Source organism: Haemorhous mexicanus, chromosome 1 (genome assembly GCF_027477595.1).
Source record: "Haemorhous mexicanus isolate bHaeMex1 chromosome 1, bHaeMex1.pri, whole genome shotgun sequence".
Classification (NCBI taxonomy): domain Eukaryota; kingdom Metazoa; phylum Chordata; class Aves; order Passeriformes; family Fringillidae; genus Haemorhous; species Haemorhous mexicanus.
In genome coordinates, this window is record NC_082341.1 from 72907088 (window position 1) to 72931910 (window position 24823).

Genomic DNA, 24823 nt, shown 5'->3' on the forward strand with positions numbered 1-24823 from the left:
GGAAAATGAGGCCATCTGTTCAGCCACAGCAAGCAGCGTGCATCATCACACTCCCTTGTGCTCCCTCCTTCCCATCCTCCCCAGGCCTGCCTCATTATTCATTTTTTCTTCCAGCTTTAGGAACCAAATGGCTCCAATCCAGAGCAGCACTGCAAACCAGGAGCAGCACAGTACTCAGGAATGACTCCTGGACAGCCTGGATAGCTGCTCAGGCCAACCAACTGCTGGGATTTTCTCATTTATCTTTGAGGCATTCAGCAGCTTCCAAGCCACTCCATGGGAGGGAGAATCTCTGGAGCTGCAGCTGGAGTGAAACCTGATTGCACAGACAGCAGTGGTGCAGCCAGAGAAGAGAGGACAGCCAGGTACAAGTGCTGTCAGCTCTCCAGCGCATCAAGCACCAAGTATTAGGTGTTTCTGCTGTTTGCTGTTCCACGGGGTATGTATTTTCACACTTGTGAATTGAGTCCAGCCAGGATCTGTCAAAGGCAGGGCTGCTTGCAGCACAGAGGCAAATGAGTATACCAGCAACTCAAGATGGCACTGTACGTAGCAGATGGCATTTTCAGAGTGGCATCACCATTTACAAACTCTTTGGACAGGTATTTGCACTCCCTGGAGTCCAGGGAAGGACACGGGCCACTTGCAGTTATGGAAACTGTGTGATGGTGTCTGTGTGACTCCAGGGTTCAATACCCCACCACGATCATGGGAATTGCCAGAGAGGTTGGGTTCATGGGCAACTTTCAGCTTCCTCATCACCTGAACTGGCTTCTCCAGAAGTAGGTTGTTCTGGGATAAAAAAATCTGGGACAAAAATCCAAGGTAGTCTGTGGCCCTTGGCTCCATAGATAAACTGCAGCCAAGTAGTAGGAATTAGAAGTTCTCCTTACAGCAGAGTGAGATCAGAGTCCTCAGTACTCTTCCCAAGAACAACCCGAGCACATCCAGACACTGCATTCCTAGCAGACGCTTCAACTGCCCTGCAATCAGGCAAATTTTTCTAAGCTTCTTTCCTACTCCCAGCAACTCCTGTTGCCCTTCCTTTACTTTAGAAATAGATGTCACTTTCTGATCACCACAGGACTAGGACACACATTATTTGCATGGCAGTAAAACAATAAAAAAGCACATTTAACTTGGATTTTAGCCCAAATCCAGGAGCCATCAGGTTAGGATAAGCTTACCTGTTCTGAAAGGGCTGAGGTCCAAGTCCTGGGCCTATCACACAAGGGCAACCTCCTTCTACCAGGAGATCTCCTATATCTTTAAGAAGTTTAAATCAAGATATAATATCTTGACTTCAGACGCAAGGCTGACCTCAGTTTAAGTCAAATATTCTTGGCTTTGTCTCAAAAGTGACAAATTCCACCCAAAATGGTAGCTTGCCAAAATCCTCCATCATCCCATCCCTACACCCAGCAGCAGTGATTCATCGTTCTCAGTGATTAAGGACAGTACATGCACACAGATACTTTTTTTCTTTTTTTTTATTGCTGTTAATTCAAGGAAAAAGGTTGCATAAAATCCAATCTCTTCTAGAAATATAAGTGACCTTTCCAGTACATTTCAAATATCAAAGTATATGGTAAACATACAAATAAAGAGAAGGTAACATACCTCCTATTTACAGTACAGTATTTTAAATCATAAAATAAGTTCCATAAAGTACAACTGGCAGGTAATTCACAATACAAGTCCATTGGTGGTTTAACACCCTCACTTCAACTCAAACGCAGTTCAGTCATTTCAAGTGGTCCAAAAATACCCAGATCAAATAAAAATTTTAATCAAAATAATTTTCTTTTACTACTTAAACTTTTTTTTTTTTTTAAATTAAAGCTTTCATCTACCTCCCTCCCTTCCCCCCCCCCTCCAAGAAAAAAGTTTCAAAATGTACACTGGTGCTATAAATATAAATGCTATCTATGAAGAAATGTAGTAATCAAGCTTTTTTTTTTTTCTTCAAGTTTTTTGTTTGTTTAGCAATTTATTAGACAGCTGAACCAAAGATTGATTTTTATTTCATCCCTCTACCGGACACTGGGTCTGATTTTAAGAAAAAACACTTCTGCCATGAACTGTGAGGAATGCCAAACCTTATGGATATACAGTGGTAGTTGTTCATCGGTGTTGAATGCAGCAGTCAAAAAACACACTCGTCTTCCAGATAACCTCAGTGCACTTTAGGAAATCAAATATTACCTGGAAGCAATTTAGTACATATATTGGCTTTTAAAAATAAAATAAAAAATACAGCAGCATTAAACTTACTTACTCATGATACTGACATGTTTAATACCATCTTAACACTCATTTCAGTCTTTCACATTATACCGTAATTACGCATAGTGGTAAATTGTTATAAAATAGTGACTTTCCTATTTGGTAGACAGGTTCTAATACTAATACCTGACTATTTTGTAGAAAACCATAGCTTTTGTTCAGTTTGAAATAAAACATTTACATTCTAAGTACAATGCAACACTGTAATAGTTTAGGAAAAAAATATTCAATCAAGTAATGTTCATTCTGTGTTGACACGATGTAGAATAGCTTTAAAAAAGGAAAAAATGCTGTCAACTTTCATTACAAATGCAAACACACTGAGTACAACATTCATACCATTTTTTTCACCTTTGTTGCTGAACATACAGGCTAAAAAGCTACAAGGGAAGAAAAATCTGTCAATTTAAGCTTGTTCATTGTTATAAATCTGTTCCAGTCCACACAGTTTCAGCCCCTTCCTGCTCTATGTATTTTCATTTGTTTGGGCCCCTCGAGAGCTGCGTATCTGTATTATTATCAGGTATAGTACACATACATACACTGTCGTGTTTTCCTTTGGACTCTGCTAATAGGATGTTTGAACATCTCCCCTCAATTCATGAGCATTAAATTTAGAGTACGGGCAGGGTCTGTATGAACTGCTAAACACTCATGCAAGTCCAACGAATCCACGTGGACAACCAGGGGAAGTAAAGAAAACAGCAGCATAAGGAGAACAGGGAGGGAGGGAAGAAGATTGTGGTGGGGAACATGACCAAGTTTCTTCTTTCACCATGTGACTGCTCCACCAGTGATGTCAGAGGTCAGAGGAATTTTTATTTTAAACTGCAGTAAACATTGCACATGTCTCAAGTCTTCAGTGCAAAAGCATGGTTTGAATGCTCTGTCTGATTGTTTGGCTGTGTGTGTGAATTACATGCATTACGCAAGCCTCTTGTAGAACCAGGAGGAGACCAGGGACTCAGCCTTCTTCTTTTGTACGGAACAGAGGTGCAAAAGCAATGAAAAATTCCAAAAGAATATAAAACCGGGAATGTCCCAAAACACAAGACCAACCTCCCCCTCCCACACACACCTTCCCCCAATTTCCCAAGCTTCACTTTAAGTAGGCAATGTTTACTTGTTTCAGTCTGCAGAATCCAAGGTATCATTGGAAGGGGGAGGGGGAGGTGCGTATCTCAGTCTGTAAGTGCCTAAAACAGGAAAGAGAACTACTAAGTCACTGCTCACAATTAAAATGGATTACAAAACCACTACAAGGTATCAAAATGGACATGCTCTTCAAAAGGCACTATCATCCTCCAGTCCTTTTAAAGTAGGTCCTCAGACTTTATCCTATTTTCTTTCATCCTCTTGCTAGAACTGTAAGTCTAAAAAAAAGATATAGAATGTAGATAGAGTACTTGAGCTCTACTAGAAAAGTGAAAAGATGGTCCCCATCAAGGTTCATCTTTCCTGTTCCGGTCCAATCAAACGACTAAAGTCAGAATGGGAACAAGGGCAGGAATCAAAAATAGATTGTGCTCGATGCAAACCCTGCATTTTCCCCATTCTTCTGGACAGAGAGAGAAATGGGAGCTATTCCTTTCATGTTTAGCTCCAATCAGTTTCCGCCTTTTTGCTGCAACTTGTCTGAAAAGTTAAATGTATTGCATGACAGGGCACAGAAGGATGGCTGACTGTGTAAAGGTAAGCCCTAGAAAATGTTAAATATCAAGTGGCCAGTCTATTGGTTTTTCTTTCAATTCTCAGAAGTTTAAGGAATCCAAGGTCATATCATAAACAATAACTGATTTCTTTTTGCCAATGAGCTCTCTCAAAAAGCACCCCATTGAATGGGAATGGGAAAATTGAAACAACATGCAAGTCTCAACATAATGCCAAAACCAAACCAGTGAAAAAAGAATGACAATTTAGGACTGGTATCATTTTACTTTTCAGCTCTGAACCTATTTTCAATTTCACGCTGTGAGCCCCGTTCCCTCGCACTGTTCTACAAGATTTTCAGGCAGAGATAGGATACTTTGCAGTTTTAGAGCAGGTCACTAGTGCACAACCATTTACACAAAACATACACACGCACGCACACCTTTCTGCAAGACCAGAAACAGCACATTCAGAAAGGTAAAGAGAAACTACCAAACTCAAAAGCAAGTCCTCTGGGAGTTATCATGATTACCTTGTTGACTGGCCTCCATGGATGACTGCTTACAGTCCTGCGCATAGTGTCCACTTACACCACAATTGTAACATGAAACGTTCCCATTCTTCTTGGGTCCCGACCCATTCGTGTTGGCAACTACGTTAGGTGCTGGATATACAGGATAGAACCTCCCAAATCCTGCCATCTGCTGCATACCATAGTTGGCTTGGCTTCCCATCACTGGGTCATGCATAAGCCCGTTTGCATACGGAGACTGAGGCAGGAAGAACGGAAGTTGTGTTCCATTGCTTTGATGTGCTTGATTGAGGTAGCTGCCATTGCAAAGTGATGGCAGAGTGAAGAAAGATGGAACTCTGTAGACTTGTCCATGAAGTGGGTTATGATAAAAATAGCTATTAATCTGAAGGCTGCCATTGGTCCCACAGCTACACCTACGTCCACAAGAACCGCAAGGGCCAGATCCCAACTGCTGCGGAGGTAACATTGTCCCGTTAGTGTTATTATTCCCAACAGCGTTTATGTAGGATGTGCTGTCACTCTGTGCAGTGCTGTGTGTTAGAGCAGGGCTTGGGCTGGGGGCAGGGCCTGGCGTGTGTGTCGGGATTGCAGGAGGAACAGTGGACTGGACCTGACCAACACCGAGGCCAGCGGACTGAGGTGGTGAGGAAGTTGCTCCAGTGCTCAGCACATTTGTATTCTGGTTGGGCAACACGCTGGTAGCGTGAGGGCTGCCTGGCAAAGCGTACGAAGCTGGTGGAGGTGGCGGTGCTGCTGTGGAGAGACCAGCTGCTGGAAGAACTACCTTGAGATTGGTAGGCTGAGGGATTGCTCCTGGGTTTCCCTCAATGTGAGGCACCATTTGATTCAGTCCTACCACTTGGGATGCAGGTTTTGTGATGGGATCTGTAGTAGGAACTGGGGATCCTGGGAAACTACCTGGATTGTGGACTGGGATAAAGGCAGTATTTGGTGATCCAATACTTAAGTTTCCTGTCGGCTGCTGTGGTCCGTTAACTGTGCAACTTTCTGATGATCCCTGTGGAGAGGGGATTTTCAACCTATGTATTGCCAAATGCAAAGCAGGGCTACCAGGCTGGACAGAATGTGGAAGGAAAGACGATGGGACTGGCAAAGGGGAAGCCATGAGCTCAAGGCGTTTCTCAGGTTCACCAGAGGTCACTGGGCCCATTCCCACAGGAGGGGAGTTCGCAGCCTCTCTCACCGGCGAGACAGCGACAGGTGTGGTAACCAGCATTCCCATGGTTTTACCATCTGCAGATATTGGTGGTGGGACAACTGCTTCAGGCTTTTGGGCAGCGCTGTGCATCACACAGTGTAAGGCAGGCATGAAGGAAATATGCTGAAACTTTGCATTCAAAGGATCTTCTGAAAGGCTCCCATTTTCATTATTCACCGAAGAGATCTGAGCAGATGATTTGTTCATATTTGATGAACTGACAGCACTGTAGCCTGTAAACCTGGTTGTATTTTGATTCCCAGAGTCCTCAGAATTGCTGTCTGTATCTGTGAGGACAAAAGCATTTGTCAGTCATAACAATGAACCTCAAGCAACAGAGAATCATGCCCTGGACCCATTTACCCATATAAAACCTATGGAGTTTGATGACAGGAATGATAGTTATGTCTTCCCAAACTGTGACATCTTCAAGATTCTTTTCATTCATCCAAATTAAGCTAGGTCCATCTTCATGACTTGCCTATATCTCCCTGCCCAACTAGCTACTGTGTCCTTGACTTGTGCATATTTGCAACCGCAAAGAGTAGGACACAGAGTGGATTTGGAATTTGCATCTGTCTAGAAAGATATTAACAGAGATTATTTAAATTTGGAAGGAGTGGCAAATTGTCAGTACAAAAAGATGGAGCTCTCAGACATGCCACCCATAATTTTATATAAACCCAGCCCCTTTCAGGCCAAAGTTTTCCACATTACCGTGGAAATTTCTCAAGAGAGCTATATCACTGAGGCAAAAATATTATGACATATGTTTAGTAACCTAAAGCTCGGTGGTATTTAAACAGTGCTAGAAGCTCTCAAAATGCCCAGTCATGAATCCACAAAGAAAAATATATTCTGTGGCTAGTTCAGAAAACAAAGTACCTAATCAAACCGAAAAATGAACTAAAATAATTGCAATAAAGAGATTAGTCCGTCCAGGAATAAAGGCATTCATGCACACTGTCCATAAATACAACCTCTGTCTTTTTCTTCTTCACTATCAAAGCTTTCCCGCCCATCATGTCGTGGACTAGAAGGAGAGCTGTAACTTTCAGATGATGTTTCTCCACACGTATCATGACCAGATCCAGCATCCAAATTCAGATCTACAAATAAAAGTTGTCAGTTTTATTTTTGATCTCAGGGTATGGAAGTGAGGTTATTTTGTTTTTCTCACATTTCCCACTAGTCAAGATTTTTGCCTGTTTCTACTTAATTGCATCTGTCCCCTGTATTCCTATCACTTCCATTTCCAGCACTCAGGACTGGTCTCGTCCCTAAATTTGTGATGAGTGAATCCTTGGTGTTAAAGAAGGTGATACTAAAAATTGGTATTTATGCAAAGCAGTGAAAAGAATGATGATCCTGAATGATTCCTGTGATGTTTATACTGGACTGTAGTACACACTGATTTTCTCTGAACAGTAGTGATCCAGCATTTCCGCTGGCAGAGCTGCAGTGCTCCTCAGTGACACCAGCACAAGCAGGAAGCTAACTCAGCAGGACATGGCAAAACAATGCACCACTTCACAACTCACTCTTCTAGAACAGGCTTTAGCCAAACTCTATCAACAAATCCTGTTTAAAGGAAAAGAGGTGAACTGAAAAAGTGGTAAACTGTTTTCTAAATTCTGAATGGATCATGGGACACTCTTTTGCTGGAACCCAACTTTCAGGGTGGGTAGCTACTATGGTTTGGCTTTCAAGTACAGTCTCAGAGGGGAAGAAGAATGACAAATGCACCCTTCTCTCAGAATCCATGATAGACACAAACTGGAAACCCCAGCCCGCAAAACCTCGGTTAGCAAAACCTCAGGACAAAAATTAGAACACTAATTATTATAATAATTTATAAATAAAATAATTTCTCCCCATTTTTTATTGCTACCGGAAGTTTAACAGAGATGGCTCACCAAAAAGTTATCTTAATGCTTCAATTCTTGAAATAATTTCTTGGATTAAACCTATAATTGCCTTAATTATTTTAACGAGTACTCTGAACATCTAATATAAACTGGAGCCTCAGTATGAACCTGGGATCACTAAGAGCCAGAGTGTAAAGTGCTAATCACAAAGTATCCAGTCTTAAAAGTCACCATTGTAACTATCACTTCAGACAAACTCAAAATAGGGAGAAAAAAATGAAAGAAAACATGATGCAGTTAAGAATTACAGACTCAAAACAGGGCATTTCAAACCAAGCCTGGATATATAAACCTAGGCAGAGATTCAGACTGTTATTTTTCCTCATAGACTACTTCTTGAATAAGTTTCTCAAAAGATGTTTTGATGTTTATATGTGGGTTGAAAGCTTGTCTCTGAGCAGGATTTAATGGCTTCCAGCCTCTGTGGGTTAGAGCTTTCTTTAGAACCAGCCAAAAGTTTCACAGGAGGCAGTTTCACATCTGTAGAGTGGTGGGCAGCAAGCAAACAGAACTCCTATGGAAAAGCATTCCCACCTAACTTTGCAGAATCGGACCATCAACTAGGTTGGTGAGATCATCAAGTGCAACCTACGCCTAACACCACCCAAACCATGGTACCAAGTGCCACATATCCAGTCTTTTTCAAAACACCTCCAGGGATGGTGACTCCACCACTTCCCTGGGCAGCCCATTCCAATGCCTTGTCATTCTTTCTGTGATTAATTTTTTTCTAATGTCTACCCTAAACTACCCCTGGCACAGCTTAAGTTTGTGTCCTCTTGTCCTGTTGCTGTTTGCCTGGGAGAAGAGACCGATCCCCACCTGGCTACATCCTCCTTTGAGGTGGTTGTAGAGAGAGATAAGGTCCCCCCTTACACACCACTGCATCACCTCCTAAAGTCACTGTCAGTTCACAAAACTCAGTGCATTTTGCCTGACTACAAAAACAGTAATCAATCAGAAATGCATGCAGCAGAGCTCTGTTGTAGAGTATGTTTTCTGCTTAACAGCCCTTAACTATAGTTTTCCAAAACTGTTCTAATTTTGCTAAGTTTGTGAACAGTGAGTTCTTACAAGTTTTACTCAAATGCTGTTTATAGAAGGTAAAAACACCTGCCCATAAAACACGTCAGTAATTCCAAACTGGATACAGCTGGAACCCTCCAAGGTGAGAAGCAGTGAGAAGAAAGAATGAAAGCTTAATCAAGATTGTATCACAAATGGAAGCAACAGAAAGACAAGGCACTTTTAAGAGTCCCTTCAACACTTAGGCAATTAGGCGGTGTAAAAAAAGGCAAACTCTGTCAACCTTCCGTCACAAGAGCTATGTCTAAGACAGGCGAGGTCGCAACTGATAGTGCGAATTTAGGAAACATCAAGATGGCAAAGTCAATGGGTAGCACAGACCTTCAGAAATTTGTAATAAAGCTTGAAGACTCAGTTTAGTAAAGGAACACAAATATAATTGTTTCTTACAACTGACTGATGTACACAAGTCTTGGGCTACACACTCCATTTAGGATTATCCTAAACTGACAACCCTGCTAGGGCAGCATACACAGTTCTGTGCTGTAGCTCAGTGGTTACCTGGTATAAACACTACAGTTCATCAACTACAGTTCTAACACCACAGGTTTTAGACAGGTTTCTTGTGGGCCATTGCACAACAGATGAAGAAACTAGTAGGCTTCAAAGAGCATACTTAATGGCAAGATGTTCCATGTCCACACACTCAGACTGCTGAATTTCATATGGCAGTAGCCCAACAGTAGCTGTTTCTGCAATTACTCCACCCCATAAGCTGACTTACGCAGACTTCACAAGTATTTTGCCACCTATGCATGAAGAGACACACTCCAAGCAATTGGATACAGAAGACTGAGTCTAGTGCGTTCTGTACAGCAAGTCAAAGCACAAATTAGACTGCCAATATACCAACTTGCACCAGAACATTTTTCAGACTTGTGCTTTCCCCTTTACAGAAGACCTCAAATAAATCAGCTGCAAGTTCTGTTTCTTACTAACAGCTTTGGAAAAAGCACCTTACCTTTTGCTGTCCCAGTACGGATGTGCTGCGATGCTGCAACTCGTACTCCATTGCTCCTGTTAGTCAACCTGCAGTCAGTTTTCTTTGCTTTCTCCCTGTGTAAATAATTTCATGGCTTTTTTGCAAATGCACGAGTACAAATAACCAACCATGAATGAATACGGAGTGACACTGGAAACAAAGGCAGCGACTCCAGGCCAGAAATGTGTATTTAATAGATAAAACAACAAATAATAAAAAATTAAATAGAGGCTGCTGGTGCAATATACCAGGAACTAAGGCACAAGCAGCATTACTGAACACTATGAATAAAGATCTATATAAGAAAAGATACCAAAAAGGAATAGGTGCAGCAAACCGTAAAGTCATTTTTGAAACCTGATGTGTGTAATATAGCCCTACCCCAGTCTAGTGTAATAGCATCGGAAAACTCAGAAGTAGGCAGAGTATTAGGTAAGGGTGGAAGTGCTTTCACTTCTCACAGTGCTGAGTTGTGTAGCCTGCAGGAAGTTCTGAAGCCCTCTGATGTGCAAATTATCTTCAATAAGACATTTGAGCCAGTCATCACTCACTTCATAAAGTTAAAGGTTGCTGTCAACCCTCATTTGATTTTCAGTATGTTCTGGACAGCTTTACATCTTTTAAGTTTTAAATAAATATAAAGGGGAAAAGTCAGTATGGTTAAGAATATACTTCCACTCCTTCATCTTTTTATTAAATGCCAAGCGCTATTTTGAGAAATTAATGCATTCACTTAAAATTCTATTTTTCAAGTTACTTCTTTATAGAATATAAAATAAGGATTTTTATGTAGCCTTGCCTCACACCATGCCAGCTCTTGTGCCAGCACAGCAAATGAAAGCACCTAATTGACTGCAGACTCTGTTTATCAGAGTGAAAGCATTACACTTCATTTCTGGATTACCAGTTAGTTACATTAGAAACCTACTTTTCCAGCTGTGGCTTTCCTTTCTTCTTGCTTACTGTAGAAAGACTTCGTTTTTCCACTGTGTGCTAGACAGAAAATAGACACCAGTCAAACAATTATGAAAGCCAAGACAACACCACTTCTAGGCTGACACGTCCACAAGTCCAAGAGTAGTGGGCTCACAGGTGCTATAACCACCCAAAGAATCACTTGCTCAGTGCATCTGAGCCTATAAAATAATGCATCATGTCTTGTGTTTACACGAGAATCAGCAAAACATTCAGCAAATTACTACTTGCAAGTATGCCAGAGATATCAAATTATTGTTTGCATGCTGTTCTTCCTCCAGAGGATAAAAACAAATGTGTTTCATCACATACCTGCTAAAAAGGCCGATCACCAAGCTTAAGGAGGTATAAAATTTGTTGATATAAGTGCAATTATTTGATAGTTGGGGGTGGGAAATACATGTGACAAATTATTTCTACATAGTGACAAGCAGGTACCTAGCCTTAAACTGGAGGTTTAAGCTGCTAAATAAACTCTAGAATACAGCATACAAGCACATAAGTAAAAACATTGAACCTACACAATTTTTAAAGTATGCTGTCAATAACTGTTATTAACAACTCCTATGTGGCAAGGAAGTAAAATTTATGAAAATTCTGAAATAATCTCTGTCCAAATCACTGTATTTGGACTTCATTTAAATAGCTTCTCCTTTGCTTTAGTAAATTAACCTTTTTCTTGCTTCAAGTTTGCAGTATTTCAAGCTTTGATGCAGCCTACCATTTCATGTTTAGAAGCCAACCTCAATTCACTACCCTGCTTTATGAAAAAAGGAAACTATTTTTTTTTGCTTGCTATTCCACACATAACAATCAATAGCCAAATTCCAAACATAAATGAGAGTAATATCAAACAATTGTAACATTCTGTGTTTTTCATATATAAGCAGTGAACAAGCTTCCTTCCCCCAATTTCAGTGGTAGATAATTTCACTTATAAATAATTGTTGTGTTTACCTATATTCACAATGAGATTGAGCATTGAAGAGACACAAATCCCAGAAAAAGTGCATCTCTCTATTAATGTTTTTCAAAGACTATTACTTACATAATACAGGCAAGGTAGAAAGAATATGTTTAACCTATTGTACCTACTGTAGCATTAACATAGTTTAGCTTCTAATATGGTTTCTAGTTTGTTCCTTGCAATAACAGAAATTTCCCAAGCATTCTGGAATCCTCTCTGATGACAATGCTACAGAAATAGGAAGGTGCCTGATCAGAAATTAACATTAGACATTTCTGATTACTTACATTCTCCTGGGGAATTTTATTTACCAATTCATAAACAAAATACTCAGCTTTTTGAGAGTGTGGTAAGGAATTATGAAGTTTTCTAATCAAGGTAAGTCAGTAGCAACTTCAACACTCATTTTGTACAATTTTAGGAACACTTGCCATCTTTTAAAGCTAAATCTCATCATGTGTAGTGGACAGCCTTCTCAAGCTTCTCAGAATATGGTTTTAAAGAATAAACACACCTGGTCAAGTAGGTTAGTACAGTGCTCTGGGTGCTGCTGGACAATACAGCTTTTCCTTCTCCAGTCCATTACCCCATTCTGCTCCGAGTGCTGAATATTAAGGCTATCCAGTGAAGAACATTTTGCACTGCTAGTGCTGCTGAAAAGAATAAAAAAAGCCCCCAAAGTTACGCTAATGTGAACAAACTTGCAGGCTTGTCTTACCAACATACATAGTTTGAATCATGTTGGGAAATTTTGCTTTCAGAAAACCCTAGGAATTTTCAAGAGGTTTAAAAGATGTAAATTACAGCAGTTCTTGTGCTCTTAAGTTATGATCTGACCATAACTGGAGTTCCTTTTTCATTTGTCTACTATAATTTGATGTAAAATTCAGAACAACAGAATTTGTAGAAAACACTAATTGAGGGCAGAGTTTCCTTGGATATTTCTATACACAAAAACTTTGCTATTTTTATACCAGACATGTGGCTATTTTCCAGACAGAAATGTAGTCTGAATTCATCTTCTTTCTTCCTTATCATTAACGACAGAGCTGGAATTACTGTGTAATCCCTGTTTCAGAATTCATGAGATATTTAAAGAACAAAGCACACAATTACTACAGATCATACTGCAGCTGTGTTTGTTTCAATTTCAAAATGGTCATCTTGCTTTGCATTTTTACCTTCAGGAATGCTAGTTTTGAGTAGTGTGGGGAGAGGGGAGTTACACTTGGCATTTACTTTGGACTTTATAGTGATTTCCACTGAAGCTCTGCTCTACAGCAGCTGGTCGGAAGAAATACTGAACTAGGTCTGAGACCACTGGTCAGCTAAAGCTGCTGGAAAATAGTCAGGGTTCTGACAGAGTCAGTAAGGCACAAGGACCTATAACCTTTTCGTATCTCATACAAAATTATGCCTTACTGCAGGTTGGATGCAAAAGAAAAAAAGAAAAAAGGAGTTAACACTTCTAAATTCTTATCTAAATACTTATGCTTATAATTGAAAGTGCCTTTTAATTCAGGGCTGCTGGCAAGCTGCTTCACAAAAGTTACTGCAATATGAAATGTTACTGAGTTCCATGATGGCAGAAATCCAGCTCACTGGAAAGCACAAGACATGCTGAAGTTCCAGTAGCTACCTACCAAATATCTCTGTGAGTAAGGGCTCAAACTACTTAAAAGATACACAACAGAATATTAAAAAAAAATTTAAAAATTAGGAAAATGGAAAAATTCAAGGTCCCAAAAGATAGACATAAACCCCTGATTGCAAAGACAGATGCAAGGTCACTTTAGAAACTTCTGCCAAGTGTAGGTAAATGATTTCACTGCCAAATTTGCAGTCATTTCATGGAAACTGTAAGATTACTAAAGTTTTTGTTTTGTATGTGTGATCTCATTCCTACCAAATTTTTCAACTTTTCAAGAGTAAGGCTGCAATACTGAATGAAAACAAGAGGTATACAGATACACAATGTACCAATGCTATTTGAGATGAGCTGCTTGTGACTCTAAACAGGTTTATGCATATTTAAAACAGAAAAGTTTCATTCAGTGCATTTCTTTACAAACCCATAAACAAAAGGCATAGATTTTAAGGAGACAGACACATAAACCAAACAGGAGAGGACTAACAGACCTCTAGCAGTCAAGGAATAAATACATTTCCCCCTCTTAGACAAAAAGAAAATAATAGTTAGCTAAAGAAGTTTCTTTCTCAGAACTTTGTGGAAATGTCTGTCCCTTTCTTTCCTACCTGAAAGATAGATCCTAAACTACGGTCAGCCTTAGTGTAATTCATTATACAATGACTAAAAAAAAAGACAATTTCTTTATTAATAACCATAAGCTAGTAAATTTGGATCCTGATCTGATAATTTTATAGTAGACTGTATATCCACTGTTGTAATCACAGATTTTTTCAAGTTTACACCTTCTTCTTGAGGAAATATAAGCTGAAAGTAGGACAGATTGAAACCAAAACAGACACAAAGCACTAAGTTGTCTTGTGGTGAGTTCACAAGAATTTTGTCTGGTAAAGATCTCTGGACCTTAACCAACACTGTTCTGTGCTATGTTTATATTCTAATTATTGGAATTCCAGGTAAATTTTCACCACAAGATAAATACCTTTTACAGACAAATCAACACTGAACAAAATTGTAAATCACAATAAATTCTGTATCCATTCCTTTCCCTTAATTTAGTTGAATTATGCACAACTATGTGCAAACATACCTGAAGTTTTTAATCAAAATACATTAATGAGTGAATTCACATTAGGTACTTCACGGATCTGAAGGCATATATAAACTACTTTAATATGGTTAGGAACTGCTTCAACATACAATGGACACAAATCAGTGTGGTGTGCGTGCATTTGCCAGTAAGCAAGGGCAAGAATGGACTGCCTTCTCCTATAAGCTCCTCTTTGAGGTTGCCTAGGCTTCAAACCAATAGCACTGGAAATTTTCAGTACAAGCATGGGGGTATGTGCACATAGGAAAGATACAAGCCATACAGATATGGCATGTAATATCTTATGAACACAAATCAAAACATCAATTCAAATCATGAAGATCCACAAAATTTGGGAAAGAGCTATCCAAACGACCTAGACCTACAGATTTAGAAATAGGGTGTTCTGAACTATTTTTCTAATAGTTCAGAAGTTAATAACAACCTCCTAAATTACAAAAATAAGATGAGAACAGCCCACCACAAACAAACAACAGCTCCCCAAAGAAGCTTTACTCTAGAAGGACACACACTCTCAAAGCACCAACAAATGGAAGTTCAGACATGTAACATGGTCACATTACACCCTAGAACTTACTTGGCAACAGGACTTTTTCCATTATGTTTCTTGTGAACTGCTGTGTGCTGCATTACATCTGGAAAAAAAAAAAACAAAGCATAATTTCAACAGAAATTCCATTTAATCTTTTAAATCAATCCAGAAAATTAGTATTTCCATCACTACCAGGCACATAGCAGAAGACATCTGCATTAAACAGGTCAGGCTTAATTTACAGTGCTGAAATTCGCAGGTGTTGCATGGAAGACAAATCAGTTTGTATAAATTAAATAAACAAGACTCTTTACCTTCCATTGCATAGAAGAATGAAACAAAGAGAGGAACTATGACAATGCCAATGTTTGCTCACCTCTATATTTAATTCTAAGCACTGAATGCATGACTGAGTTTCACCCAGTATGAAAGAACAGAGAGAGAAGAAAGGAATGAGTCAGAAAAAAATACAACATTTTGTTATTTCTTCTGAATACTGAAATTAATCTCAAAACTACACATTCTGACTAGCAAATGAAGACAAGTCCTACACTAAAGTACTGCATTCTGAACCTGAAAATTCACTAGGCAAGTAAAGCTTTGCAAATTACACCTGGCAAAAAGAGATACGGCCTCAAGGCCCGGCTGGGTGGGGCTCCAAGTAATCCAGTATGGTGGAAGATTCCCTGCCTGTGGCAGATGGTTTGGAACTTTAAGATTTCCAACCCAAACTATTTTAAGAGTCTATGAAGGAAAACTGAGAATTTCAGAGATATGGTCTACCCTTTTTTTTAAGGCAACTGTTACATTTTAACAAAAGCAACTCCCCTTAATTCCAACTATTGATGACCTTAGTATTCTTGGTACTTAGGATTTTGCCTGAACTCCTGTCAATGCTGCACCTAAGTTGAAACTGTAGTTTAAAATTTGAGAAAAAATAATTATTTTTAACTTCTGGTAAACACTTCACTAAAATGGTACAAAAGGTGTTCTGAAATGCATTTGTAGTTTCATCAGATGAAGAGATTTATGTATTTTTAAGAGTAGTATATAAAAGACTATTTTGGTAAATTTACTTGGTGTGCTCTGAACTCTTAAGAATATGGCAATGATTATTATCACAAGAAAAAGCTGTTTAAACTGCATATGAAGATTACTGAATCCACAGAAATTCAACAGCAAATTTCTTATGTATTACTAATGTGAAAGAGGATAAGAGTGCTGTCATTACTTGAAAGCCAGCATAAGCATTCAGTGGTCTGTGCTCACCCATCAGTCCCCTCTCCCATTCTTTCCACCTACCAGGAGCTTGTACTTGTTTCCTTCTAAAAACAATGCAAAACTGGCTTGCTGTTCCTTTCAGAAACTACTGACCAGTCACCAGGCTGCTGCTTCCATGTGTGAACGGTTTTTGAGGCATTTAAAAAACACAAGCTTTCAGACTGTAACCAATACTCACTATGGCCCCAACCTTACTAACAGTCCAGAGTATCAAAGCAGCATAGGTTAAGAATAAGAGGAGGAAAACTTGAACTTTCTTTCTGTGTAAAATTAGAAGCTAGACAAATTTGGCATATTTAATGTAAAACAGTCTTGAAATACTCTTGAAATACCCTTGAAATACTGCACTTAACTCTGAACCCTGGTAATTGAAGAATAAATAGGTAAAGACAAGAAAGTCTATAAATAATCTTGGCTCATGTAAATTGTGAGGTATATATATTCCTGGTTGTTCAACACAGCTGTGAACTTCTGCCTTTGAGCAATCTACGAATGCTGCCACTTCTTGAGCTATAGAACAACCTCTTAAGGAAACTGCTGAAAGTACACAAAAATTCTTCATTTGCATAGCAAATTTAATTCCATTTTTGTACCACTTTATACCAATGGAGAAACAAGTGTATGATTTCCAGAACTGAGTGTGGTAAAATATCTCCAAGAACCACCTTTGAGTACACAACTACCTTCCTCCTGACTTGAAGCTTCTGAACTGTCCTCCTTGAAGTGTTCTGCTGTCTTAACCGTCTTCAAAGAGGGTTGTAAGTTACCTGCAGAGAATAAAGTTCACGTAGTAACTTTATAGATCTTGAACAACTGGACAATTCCTGAATGTTTGCACTAAACTGGAAGCTAGGGAAATGGAAGACTGAACTTACTGGTTGGCATGTGGCAGCAATTTGAACATTGCCTTCTTCAAAGCAGGCCATCTCCAAGAGTAAAGGCTCTTAAGAGATACTTTTATTTTGAAGAAAATAGTGTAGAAAATCATTTTAATGCTTAAGTACAATTTCAAAAGCCTGTGATTGTGATAATTATTAGAGATATTCCTATTATGCTGCACTTCAGATTTTTCTTCATAATCATTTTGTGTTACAACAGGAAATGGGAGGAGAGCAATGATAGTTACCAGCATTCTTCTGCAACAAATTACACTCCTCCACTGTCAAATCATTCATCTGCCAAAAGCGACCTTATTTGTGCTAAAGTCTTCTAGTGCCCTTAGCACAGTCTTCACACACCATTTTTGCCTTTTTATGCCAGACAGGATGAAAAATAAGTAAGAATAATATTAACAGTTTTGTTGCAAAAACACCACTTCCATGCTCTGAGAAAAGACTTAATTTCTTTAATGATCTAACACTAAGAGTCTACTCTTCCCCTCTCAAAAAGTTCCAAGTTAGTGTAGGTAAAAGCATCTGAAATCTGCTGCTTAGGAGCTTGAAACATTGATAAAAAGATCTTTCTGAATATCATCTGCACTGAAGATACTACATCCCCAGAGATCATGCTGGAATCAAAGTCTACTCCAACCTGAAAAACTGTCTAAACAGCTGAATTTATGAATCAGGAGGGAGCTAATTGATTACCTCCTTAATGGAACCATAGCAACATAATTAAGCTTACTGAATATTCAGTGTGAGAGCCCCACTATTATTTAAGGTATGAAGACCTTTCACAAACATAGAATTTACTTCCACATAGGTTTTGCTAAATAACTTTGTATTTCTGTGAAAAGGTATTTTTATTGCTGACTCTGTATAGCAACTGAAGACCAATTTAAGCCACAAATGCTTTGTCTGTCAATTAATTCTGCATGTTCTATTTGAGAACTAGATGAGATTTTTTCTTAAATATATGCTTCCTTTCTCAACACTGTCAGCACATGCAAAATGTGCAACTATGACTAACTTGCAGTAACAAGGAGCAGGATTTCAAGAATCCCAAACAGGAAACCTAGAAAAACACAGAAGCCAACAATAAAAAAAAACCCTCAAGGGCCACTTAACTGGGGCAATTTTGGCAACAGGTGGGGTGAGTACTTTTGTCTTAGTATAGCTTCTATTAGCCTGCACCACAAGAAATATCACTGTGAGCTACCATGGACAAGTCATCCAATCCCCCTTCCCAAAAGAAAAACACCTATGGCTAATTACTGCTAACACAGTAGTTCTCCTCATAAAATATTTTCTTAATATCTAACTCAATGTCAGGGCCTGAATCATGCCAATGGGCTTTGCAACTCTTCCCTGCTCTCCCAAGGGTTTCACCTGCCCACAGTGAAGATCCAATCTGGTACACTGCAGTTTTGCAATTTGGGGTGTGACTGCTGGGAAAAGAACTGGAAGATGCCTCACCCAGGGCCTCCATCCTTTGGCTTGGGAGCTGCATTTGAGCTCAGGCCCTTGCCTAGGGTGCACTGCCGGCTCACCTGTGCCTGGACATGAATCTTGCTGATCCTGTTCTTAACTCTGACCTACTGACTTGTTTTTCTGCCTTGACCTCAGACCTGCCTCACTACTCTGGACTTGTCTGGCAATCACAAGGTTCTTGCCTGCCCCTGGTCCTAATCTTCCTCATAAGAAGTTAAGCCTAGTGCTTTCTGTCTGATCCATCAGAGAGAACAGATCATCATCCTCTTTACATTAGGACTCCAGTATTTGATGACTTAAATAATTTTCCACTTGAGTCTTTCCTCCACTCTGCTAAACAATTAAGTTCCTCATCCTGTCTGTCATACATTCTACATCTGACAAATCCTCATGAACTTTCATGTGCACAATTATTTATTACCATAAAAATTATCCCACATTTAAGATCACTTTGTAATCCATAAGACTTCTGACAGAATTGACATTTGTCTATTCTCTTTCTGATCTACCCACCATGCAGATACTTTCTGCCCAGTCAACTCTGTCTTGACGGAATTTGGCACTGGTTCTTTTTAGAAACCATTTCAAACTACTACCATGTATAACAATGCATTTTCAAGTACTTCCCAACCAGATGTAGTCTACAGTCTAAAATATGCACACCCTGTCCAGTGTGCCCATCATTAACATGAATCTTTCTGGACTTTGGAAACTCTTTCCTCCCCACACAGCCTTTCAGTCCAATAGAGGTGTCAATTTTTACAGCAGTAAATTCCAGCCAGTTCCACAATTACCCTGATTGTTATTAGTTTAACATTTTCACAAACCTGCCATGTAAAAATGTACTAACTGTTATTAAAAAATGTTACAAAGCAACCTACAGCTTCTACCCTAACAACAGTGCTTCTGTCTCATCATGGAAAGAATACATCCCTCACAGATCACACACATCACTTCAAACTGAAGTCAGCTATCGTTCCTCTCTTTTTTCCCAAACTAATATGAGCTGTCTGTTTGGAACCTACAATCTATTCAATTCCCTACTAAGATCTTTGGCAACTTCTGAGGCAGTGGCCTCCTAGTCAGTGCCTCAACTGTCATGGTGTGTAATACGCATTGAAATAAGGAAAGATTCAATGGAAACAAAGATCACATCATCCTAAGGTATCCATACAGAGAAACCAAGCTTTGGTCACAGAAACTGTAATACACAAGTAGGTTAGGAGGGCCACCAAAGAAATCTCTGCAGTGCAAATGATGGAACACAATTCTGTATGTTCTGAAATTAGGGACATACCATCATTTATGTACTCAAAACAAATCTCCATTTAAATATCAAGAGAGATGCATATCTACTAAAGAAAAACAAAAAGCAGATGCGATTTTTCGGGTCAGTTCAAACTTTTTGTTCCAAAATTTAAATTGTGTGAAAGAAATGCCAAACCGTTGAACGTAACTCAATTCATAACAGCCTATTTGAAGAGCATGATGGTACAGAGAAGAATGCAAGAAAGAATGAAAGAAAGAACACAAGTTGATGCTACATAGCATGCTCCCACTGTCAAAAGTATGAGTATCTGCTCAAGAAACTATTCATTGACCAGGAGTTTGAATACAACCAGTGGAATATAACACACAAACAAAAAATTGTAAAACTGTACTTAGGCACAGCAGCAAGATTAACTTTTTATAGACTTTTCATTATATAAAACAGTATTAGGATATTTCTTACTGTGAGTGTGCAAAGATTCTGATGAAATTGATTGGAAGAAGTTGTATACTCTCTGATTCTGCAGAAAAGCTTGCGATGTATTTGAAAATAGCTGCCTGAAATTTAAGTGAGAGTTTGTTAAACTAAGTAACAGAATCATAGGAAGAACACAAAAATTTACTACAGTACCATTTAAAAGCAAAATAGGCAGTTCTTAAGACGTCCAAACCCTTCAAACTGCACATTCAACAATGCTAAAAGCTACTTTGAGCTTTGCTGTTAAGCGCTAGTGTAGGCTTGGAGTACAGTCAATATAAGCAATTGGTACAATGATTTTTTTTTAATTAAAAAAGGTAGGTGCTTTTGAGTCATTCTAATTCAAACACTTTAGCCACTTATAACATTTTATTAAAGAGGAGTTTTAATTGAGTCCAAAAGCACTGGACTCTATATTTTAACTTTTTTTTTTTTTTAACTGAGAACACATTTATTTTCCTAAAACAGTGCATCTCTTTCTTAAATACATTTGAAGGGTAAATACAAAGTTGAATTCACATATAAGGTCAGTATTTGAATTTTGTAATTATCTCCAAGGGCAGAGGGCGGGATGCTCAACACTGCTCTGCATTGGTCTGAGTCAGTTACCAAGATGTCAGTGACAAATTTTATTAGTTTCAAATAAGAAAACAGGACACAAATAATGGTTTTCATTTCCCACACACGAAGGTTTTAGATATTACTTGCCAAGAGGCACTATCCAGCTCTATTTCTTTGGAGGAGGGGCAGGGGAGAGCAATTTTTGGCAAATGGGCAAATACTGAAACCCCCAAATAAGTATACATTTATGCTAAAACTGACACTGAAAGAAAAAGGAATTTGCATACAGTAATGCTATTCTCTTGAGATTATTCATGTAGCATTCCTTTATAGTCACAACACAACCTGCAAATTGTAATTACAGTTGCTTACTTTAACATAATTGTGTATGTTTCAAAGGTTATCTGCGAAGTGAGTCTCTTGGGTTTGTAATTACTGTGCAGTGAGGCTTCACAACCTTTCTGTATTACAAAACATTCCCTTCAGTCAACCTTTGTTTAACAAGTTTATTGATTTAAAACCACTATGCTTATTAGCGAAAACTGTTCACAGACATTAATTTTTGGCCTGACAATCAAGCCAATAAAGACAGACAAATATTACAGACCAAGATTTATTATTTTATTGGCAAGGGGGTAGTCAAGGCTCAGAGTGGCTCCAAATCTTCTTTAACTAAAATATTAGGACAAAATGCTAGAACCAACAGAACATGATGAGTAGGAGTTTGAAAAGCAGTGCCTGATTACTCAACTACCCCAACTCAAGAGACACTGCCTAACATGATGAATAATTTGTTTTCAACAAGGTTGAACAATCCTGACTGAAAAGGACAAACATAACAAGGTATCTGTACCAAACCAGGAAAAAAAAACAAAACAAAAAACAAGTAGGCAAACTCAAATTCATATTACTGTTGAGTTACAGAACTTGACCACCAAGCTCTCTCATCACTAAATAGCAGGTCATGAGATATGGCCCATTTTCTGACAAATACATGAGTTACTTTTAATTTTATATACATACTTCACTATTACTGTTTATTCCTTTTAATTTCCGTTCTGTCTCTCACTCTACCCTGTCATAAAAAGTAGAACATATGTGCTCTGAGTTACTGTTTCCAGTATTTCTAAATATACCCTTGTGTAAAGGAGGCAGTATCCTTCCACAAATGCCAATCATTACTATATAATGCTGCTTAGAACAAATATTTTCATAATTGTGCAATTACTTCCAAAGAAGTAATTCCAGTAAGTTTAGTAAAAGTCTTAATTTAAAGAAAATCTAAGAGTCAAGAGTATCTATTTCATCACTGCCTTCCCACTTTCTTTGCAAACTGGGTTTAGGCAGCAGAATTTCCACTGTCCATAGAAGTCTTCTAACTTGACTTCAATCACTTTTCTGGTGATGCATTTCAGGCTATTTGCTAAAACATTTACCTGATTACGGGCTCAAGATCAGCATGCCTTCGTTCTTCCCTCTTCTGAAAACCCTGATTTAGTGCTCTTAAAATAGCCTTGTCAAATGCTTCAGAAGACAGTTCCTTTGGGAGCTGAGAAAAAGGTTAATGTGAAAAATGAGTAGTTGACATTTTAAAGACTATATTTGTTCACTGTGAGTCTTTATACCTTTTGGTATCAACAAGAAACTCAATTGTTTCAGTTTGAGTGATGTATTTTACAGACCAAAGTTACAACAAATCAACATCTAGTTCTGCAAGACAAACACTTCGCTGTAAATCCTCACAGCAAATCCAGACATAAAACTGTTTAAAGCTCTATTTGAAAGAATTACATTTGGAAATCTACCAAATACTATGGTCTTTTCCAGGATAGTTTATAGTCTCTTTTAAAATTTATTTCTTTAAATCTTTCACATATAGAAATTAGTTCTGAAAATGACACCAAAAAAATAACCAGGCGTGACTGAATGCACTGTACTCACTATCATCACTTGGCTAGACTAAACTGTTTTAAATAAATGGGAGTAGAAAGGAAACCATTTCAGTTATTTAATACACTAGACTTCAGCAGGCAACACTGAGATTAATCAATAGCAAGTCCCTCCCCAGTTGCTATTAACACTGAATCTTCTCAAAATTCATTATAATTTTCCAATGCCAATACTACAAAGTGAGGTCTTCTGATGTTCTAGCTGAGAAGGCAAAATTCTTGCTACTTAAGAGCATGTCTCTTTCAAATGAAGAATATTCTCCAGAACAAAGTTTTTTCACCCTTAGAACTTCCAATTATTGTACTTAAGTACATCAAAACTGATCAAATTTGATCTACATTTAAAAAAAAAATTAATATGGCACAATTAAGAGTAAACTGCCACTGAAAAATGCTTTTTTTAAACCGAAGTTCAAAGCTATTGCTAATGTGGTTAACATCTGCCACCAGTTAGGATCAACAGCACTAAGTAATTCACACTAGAGCAGCATCTTCCTCTTGTATACCTGGAATACCCCTGACCCAGAGTGCCAGCTGGATACTGCATCCAGCTACTGGAACCACAGCCCAGCACTCAGTAATTCTTTCACTGAATGAAGTGGTAGTAACAGAGGGATGCTGTGTCTGATGCAGATAATTGCTTGGTAACATACATAAGAGGAACTCCTGGAATCCAGAAAGACAGGGGCTGTTAGTATTATGTTAGTACAGTACTACAACACCTGAAATGTCTTAGATCTAAAACCACAAAGGGCTGAAAGCAGCTGTTCTTTGGCTTTGATATGCATTACTGAGGAACTCTGACTGAAGAATTAGTCAGTGTTAGCCAAGAGGTACCAGGAAGTTACTGCAGAAGTGTAGGAATGAGCAAATCTCCTATCCTAGTATTTTTAATGTAGATTTGTCTCTGGAAACAGTTACCTTCTTGTCTTTAAAACTTCTGTTGAAAGGAATGCAATTCCTTCTGTAGTTAAAGACTGAGTTATACGAACCCAAGATTAGGTGCTTAAAGTAATGGGACATCCTTGTTACTTAAAAGGTTATTAGTCCTTCCACATATGTGGGTAATTTCCTACTTGCAAAGAATTTTTCATGCTTATAGCCTAAGAGAAGTCAGCTTTTAATATAAAGCATGCAAGTTACGCCATTTACTACCTTAGTTTTCCCACCAATGCTTCTATTCTGAAACAATTTTTACCATTAACTTATTTATATCACATGCAGCATTGGAATTTTCCATCAACTATTTTGACCACTCTTTTCTGTCCCAAGGAACCTGAGCATACTATTTAACAATGCCACGTAGATTGGAACAAGAACAACAAAAAGCCAAAAAGTAAGGACATATGAAGTGGATGTTTGTACTTTATGTTTTTTAAAGCAAAGTTCTGTCCCGCTTTACTTAACAATTCTCTCTTACTTCTATACCTACGACTATCAAACCAGCACAAACCAAATATATTTTTCAGCTGCGCACACTTTCCACAGAAGACCTCAGGAAGCTCATAGCAGCTTGTGGGTGTCTTCCTCTTGTTCTGCCATGTCCTAGACACTGCTGGAGCAGTCAAGTCAGCACATGGAACACCCTACATCAGCCAAACAGCACAACTCTTCAACACCCTGGATCATGTCTGTTTTCCTGGCTCCTCCAGGAAGCAAGTAAGCTCTAGAGAGGTCCATTTCAGACACTGATGTTTGTCTTACACAAGTGGGAGAATGGAAGGTATGCATGGGAATGCTTATCCCAGAGCTGCATAGGACCCTGTATGAAATGCTGGTTTTAGGGTTCTCTTCAGGTGCAGATGCGTGTACCTTAAGCTGTGGGATAACCCATTTGCAACCAGACATGCCATCCATAATTTAAATCCTCACAAAGCAAGCTGTGGGAACTCTTAGAACCAGATATTCAACTAGGTTAATATTCACTGCCTAATTTCTAGAATACTGGAAAACAATGTTGATAATTCAAACAGTGAACAAGACAATGACCTTTGTAC

General features: G+C 38.6%; 1 protein-coding gene across 9 annotated transcripts in view; it reads right to left on the reverse strand.

Annotated features, from left to right (window-relative positions):
- Window positions 1-1472: 1472 nt before the first annotated feature.
- Window positions 1473-24823, reverse strand: part of ZCCHC2 (zinc finger CCHC-type containing 2) — a 44506-nt gene continuing 21155 nt past the window's right edge. For 2 of the 9 annotated variants that reach the window (XM_059854135.1, XM_059854118.1), the window contains 10 exons: window positions 22314-22426; window positions 20302-20396; window positions 16884-16967; window positions 14965-15022; window positions 12143-12281; window positions 10615-10679; window positions 9666-9760; window positions 6671-6799; window positions 4469-5977; window positions 1473-3482 (listed from right to left, as the gene is read on the reverse strand). In XM_059854135.1, coding sequence (XP_059710118.1) covers window positions 3415-3482; window positions 4469-5977; window positions 6671-6799; window positions 9666-9760; window positions 10615-10679; window positions 12143-12281; window positions 14965-15022; window positions 16884-16967; window positions 20302-20396; window positions 22314-22426 — 2355 coding nt within the window. In that variant the 3' untranslated portion in view covers window positions 1473-3414. The remainder of the gene's footprint in view (window positions 3483-4468; window positions 5978-6670; window positions 6800-9665; window positions 9761-10614; window positions 10680-12142; window positions 12282-14964; window positions 15023-16883; window positions 16968-20301; window positions 20397-22313; window positions 22427-24823) is intronic. The other 7 variants (XM_059854091.1, XM_059854126.1, XM_059854082.1 and 4 more) reach the window with 6 other exon arrangements.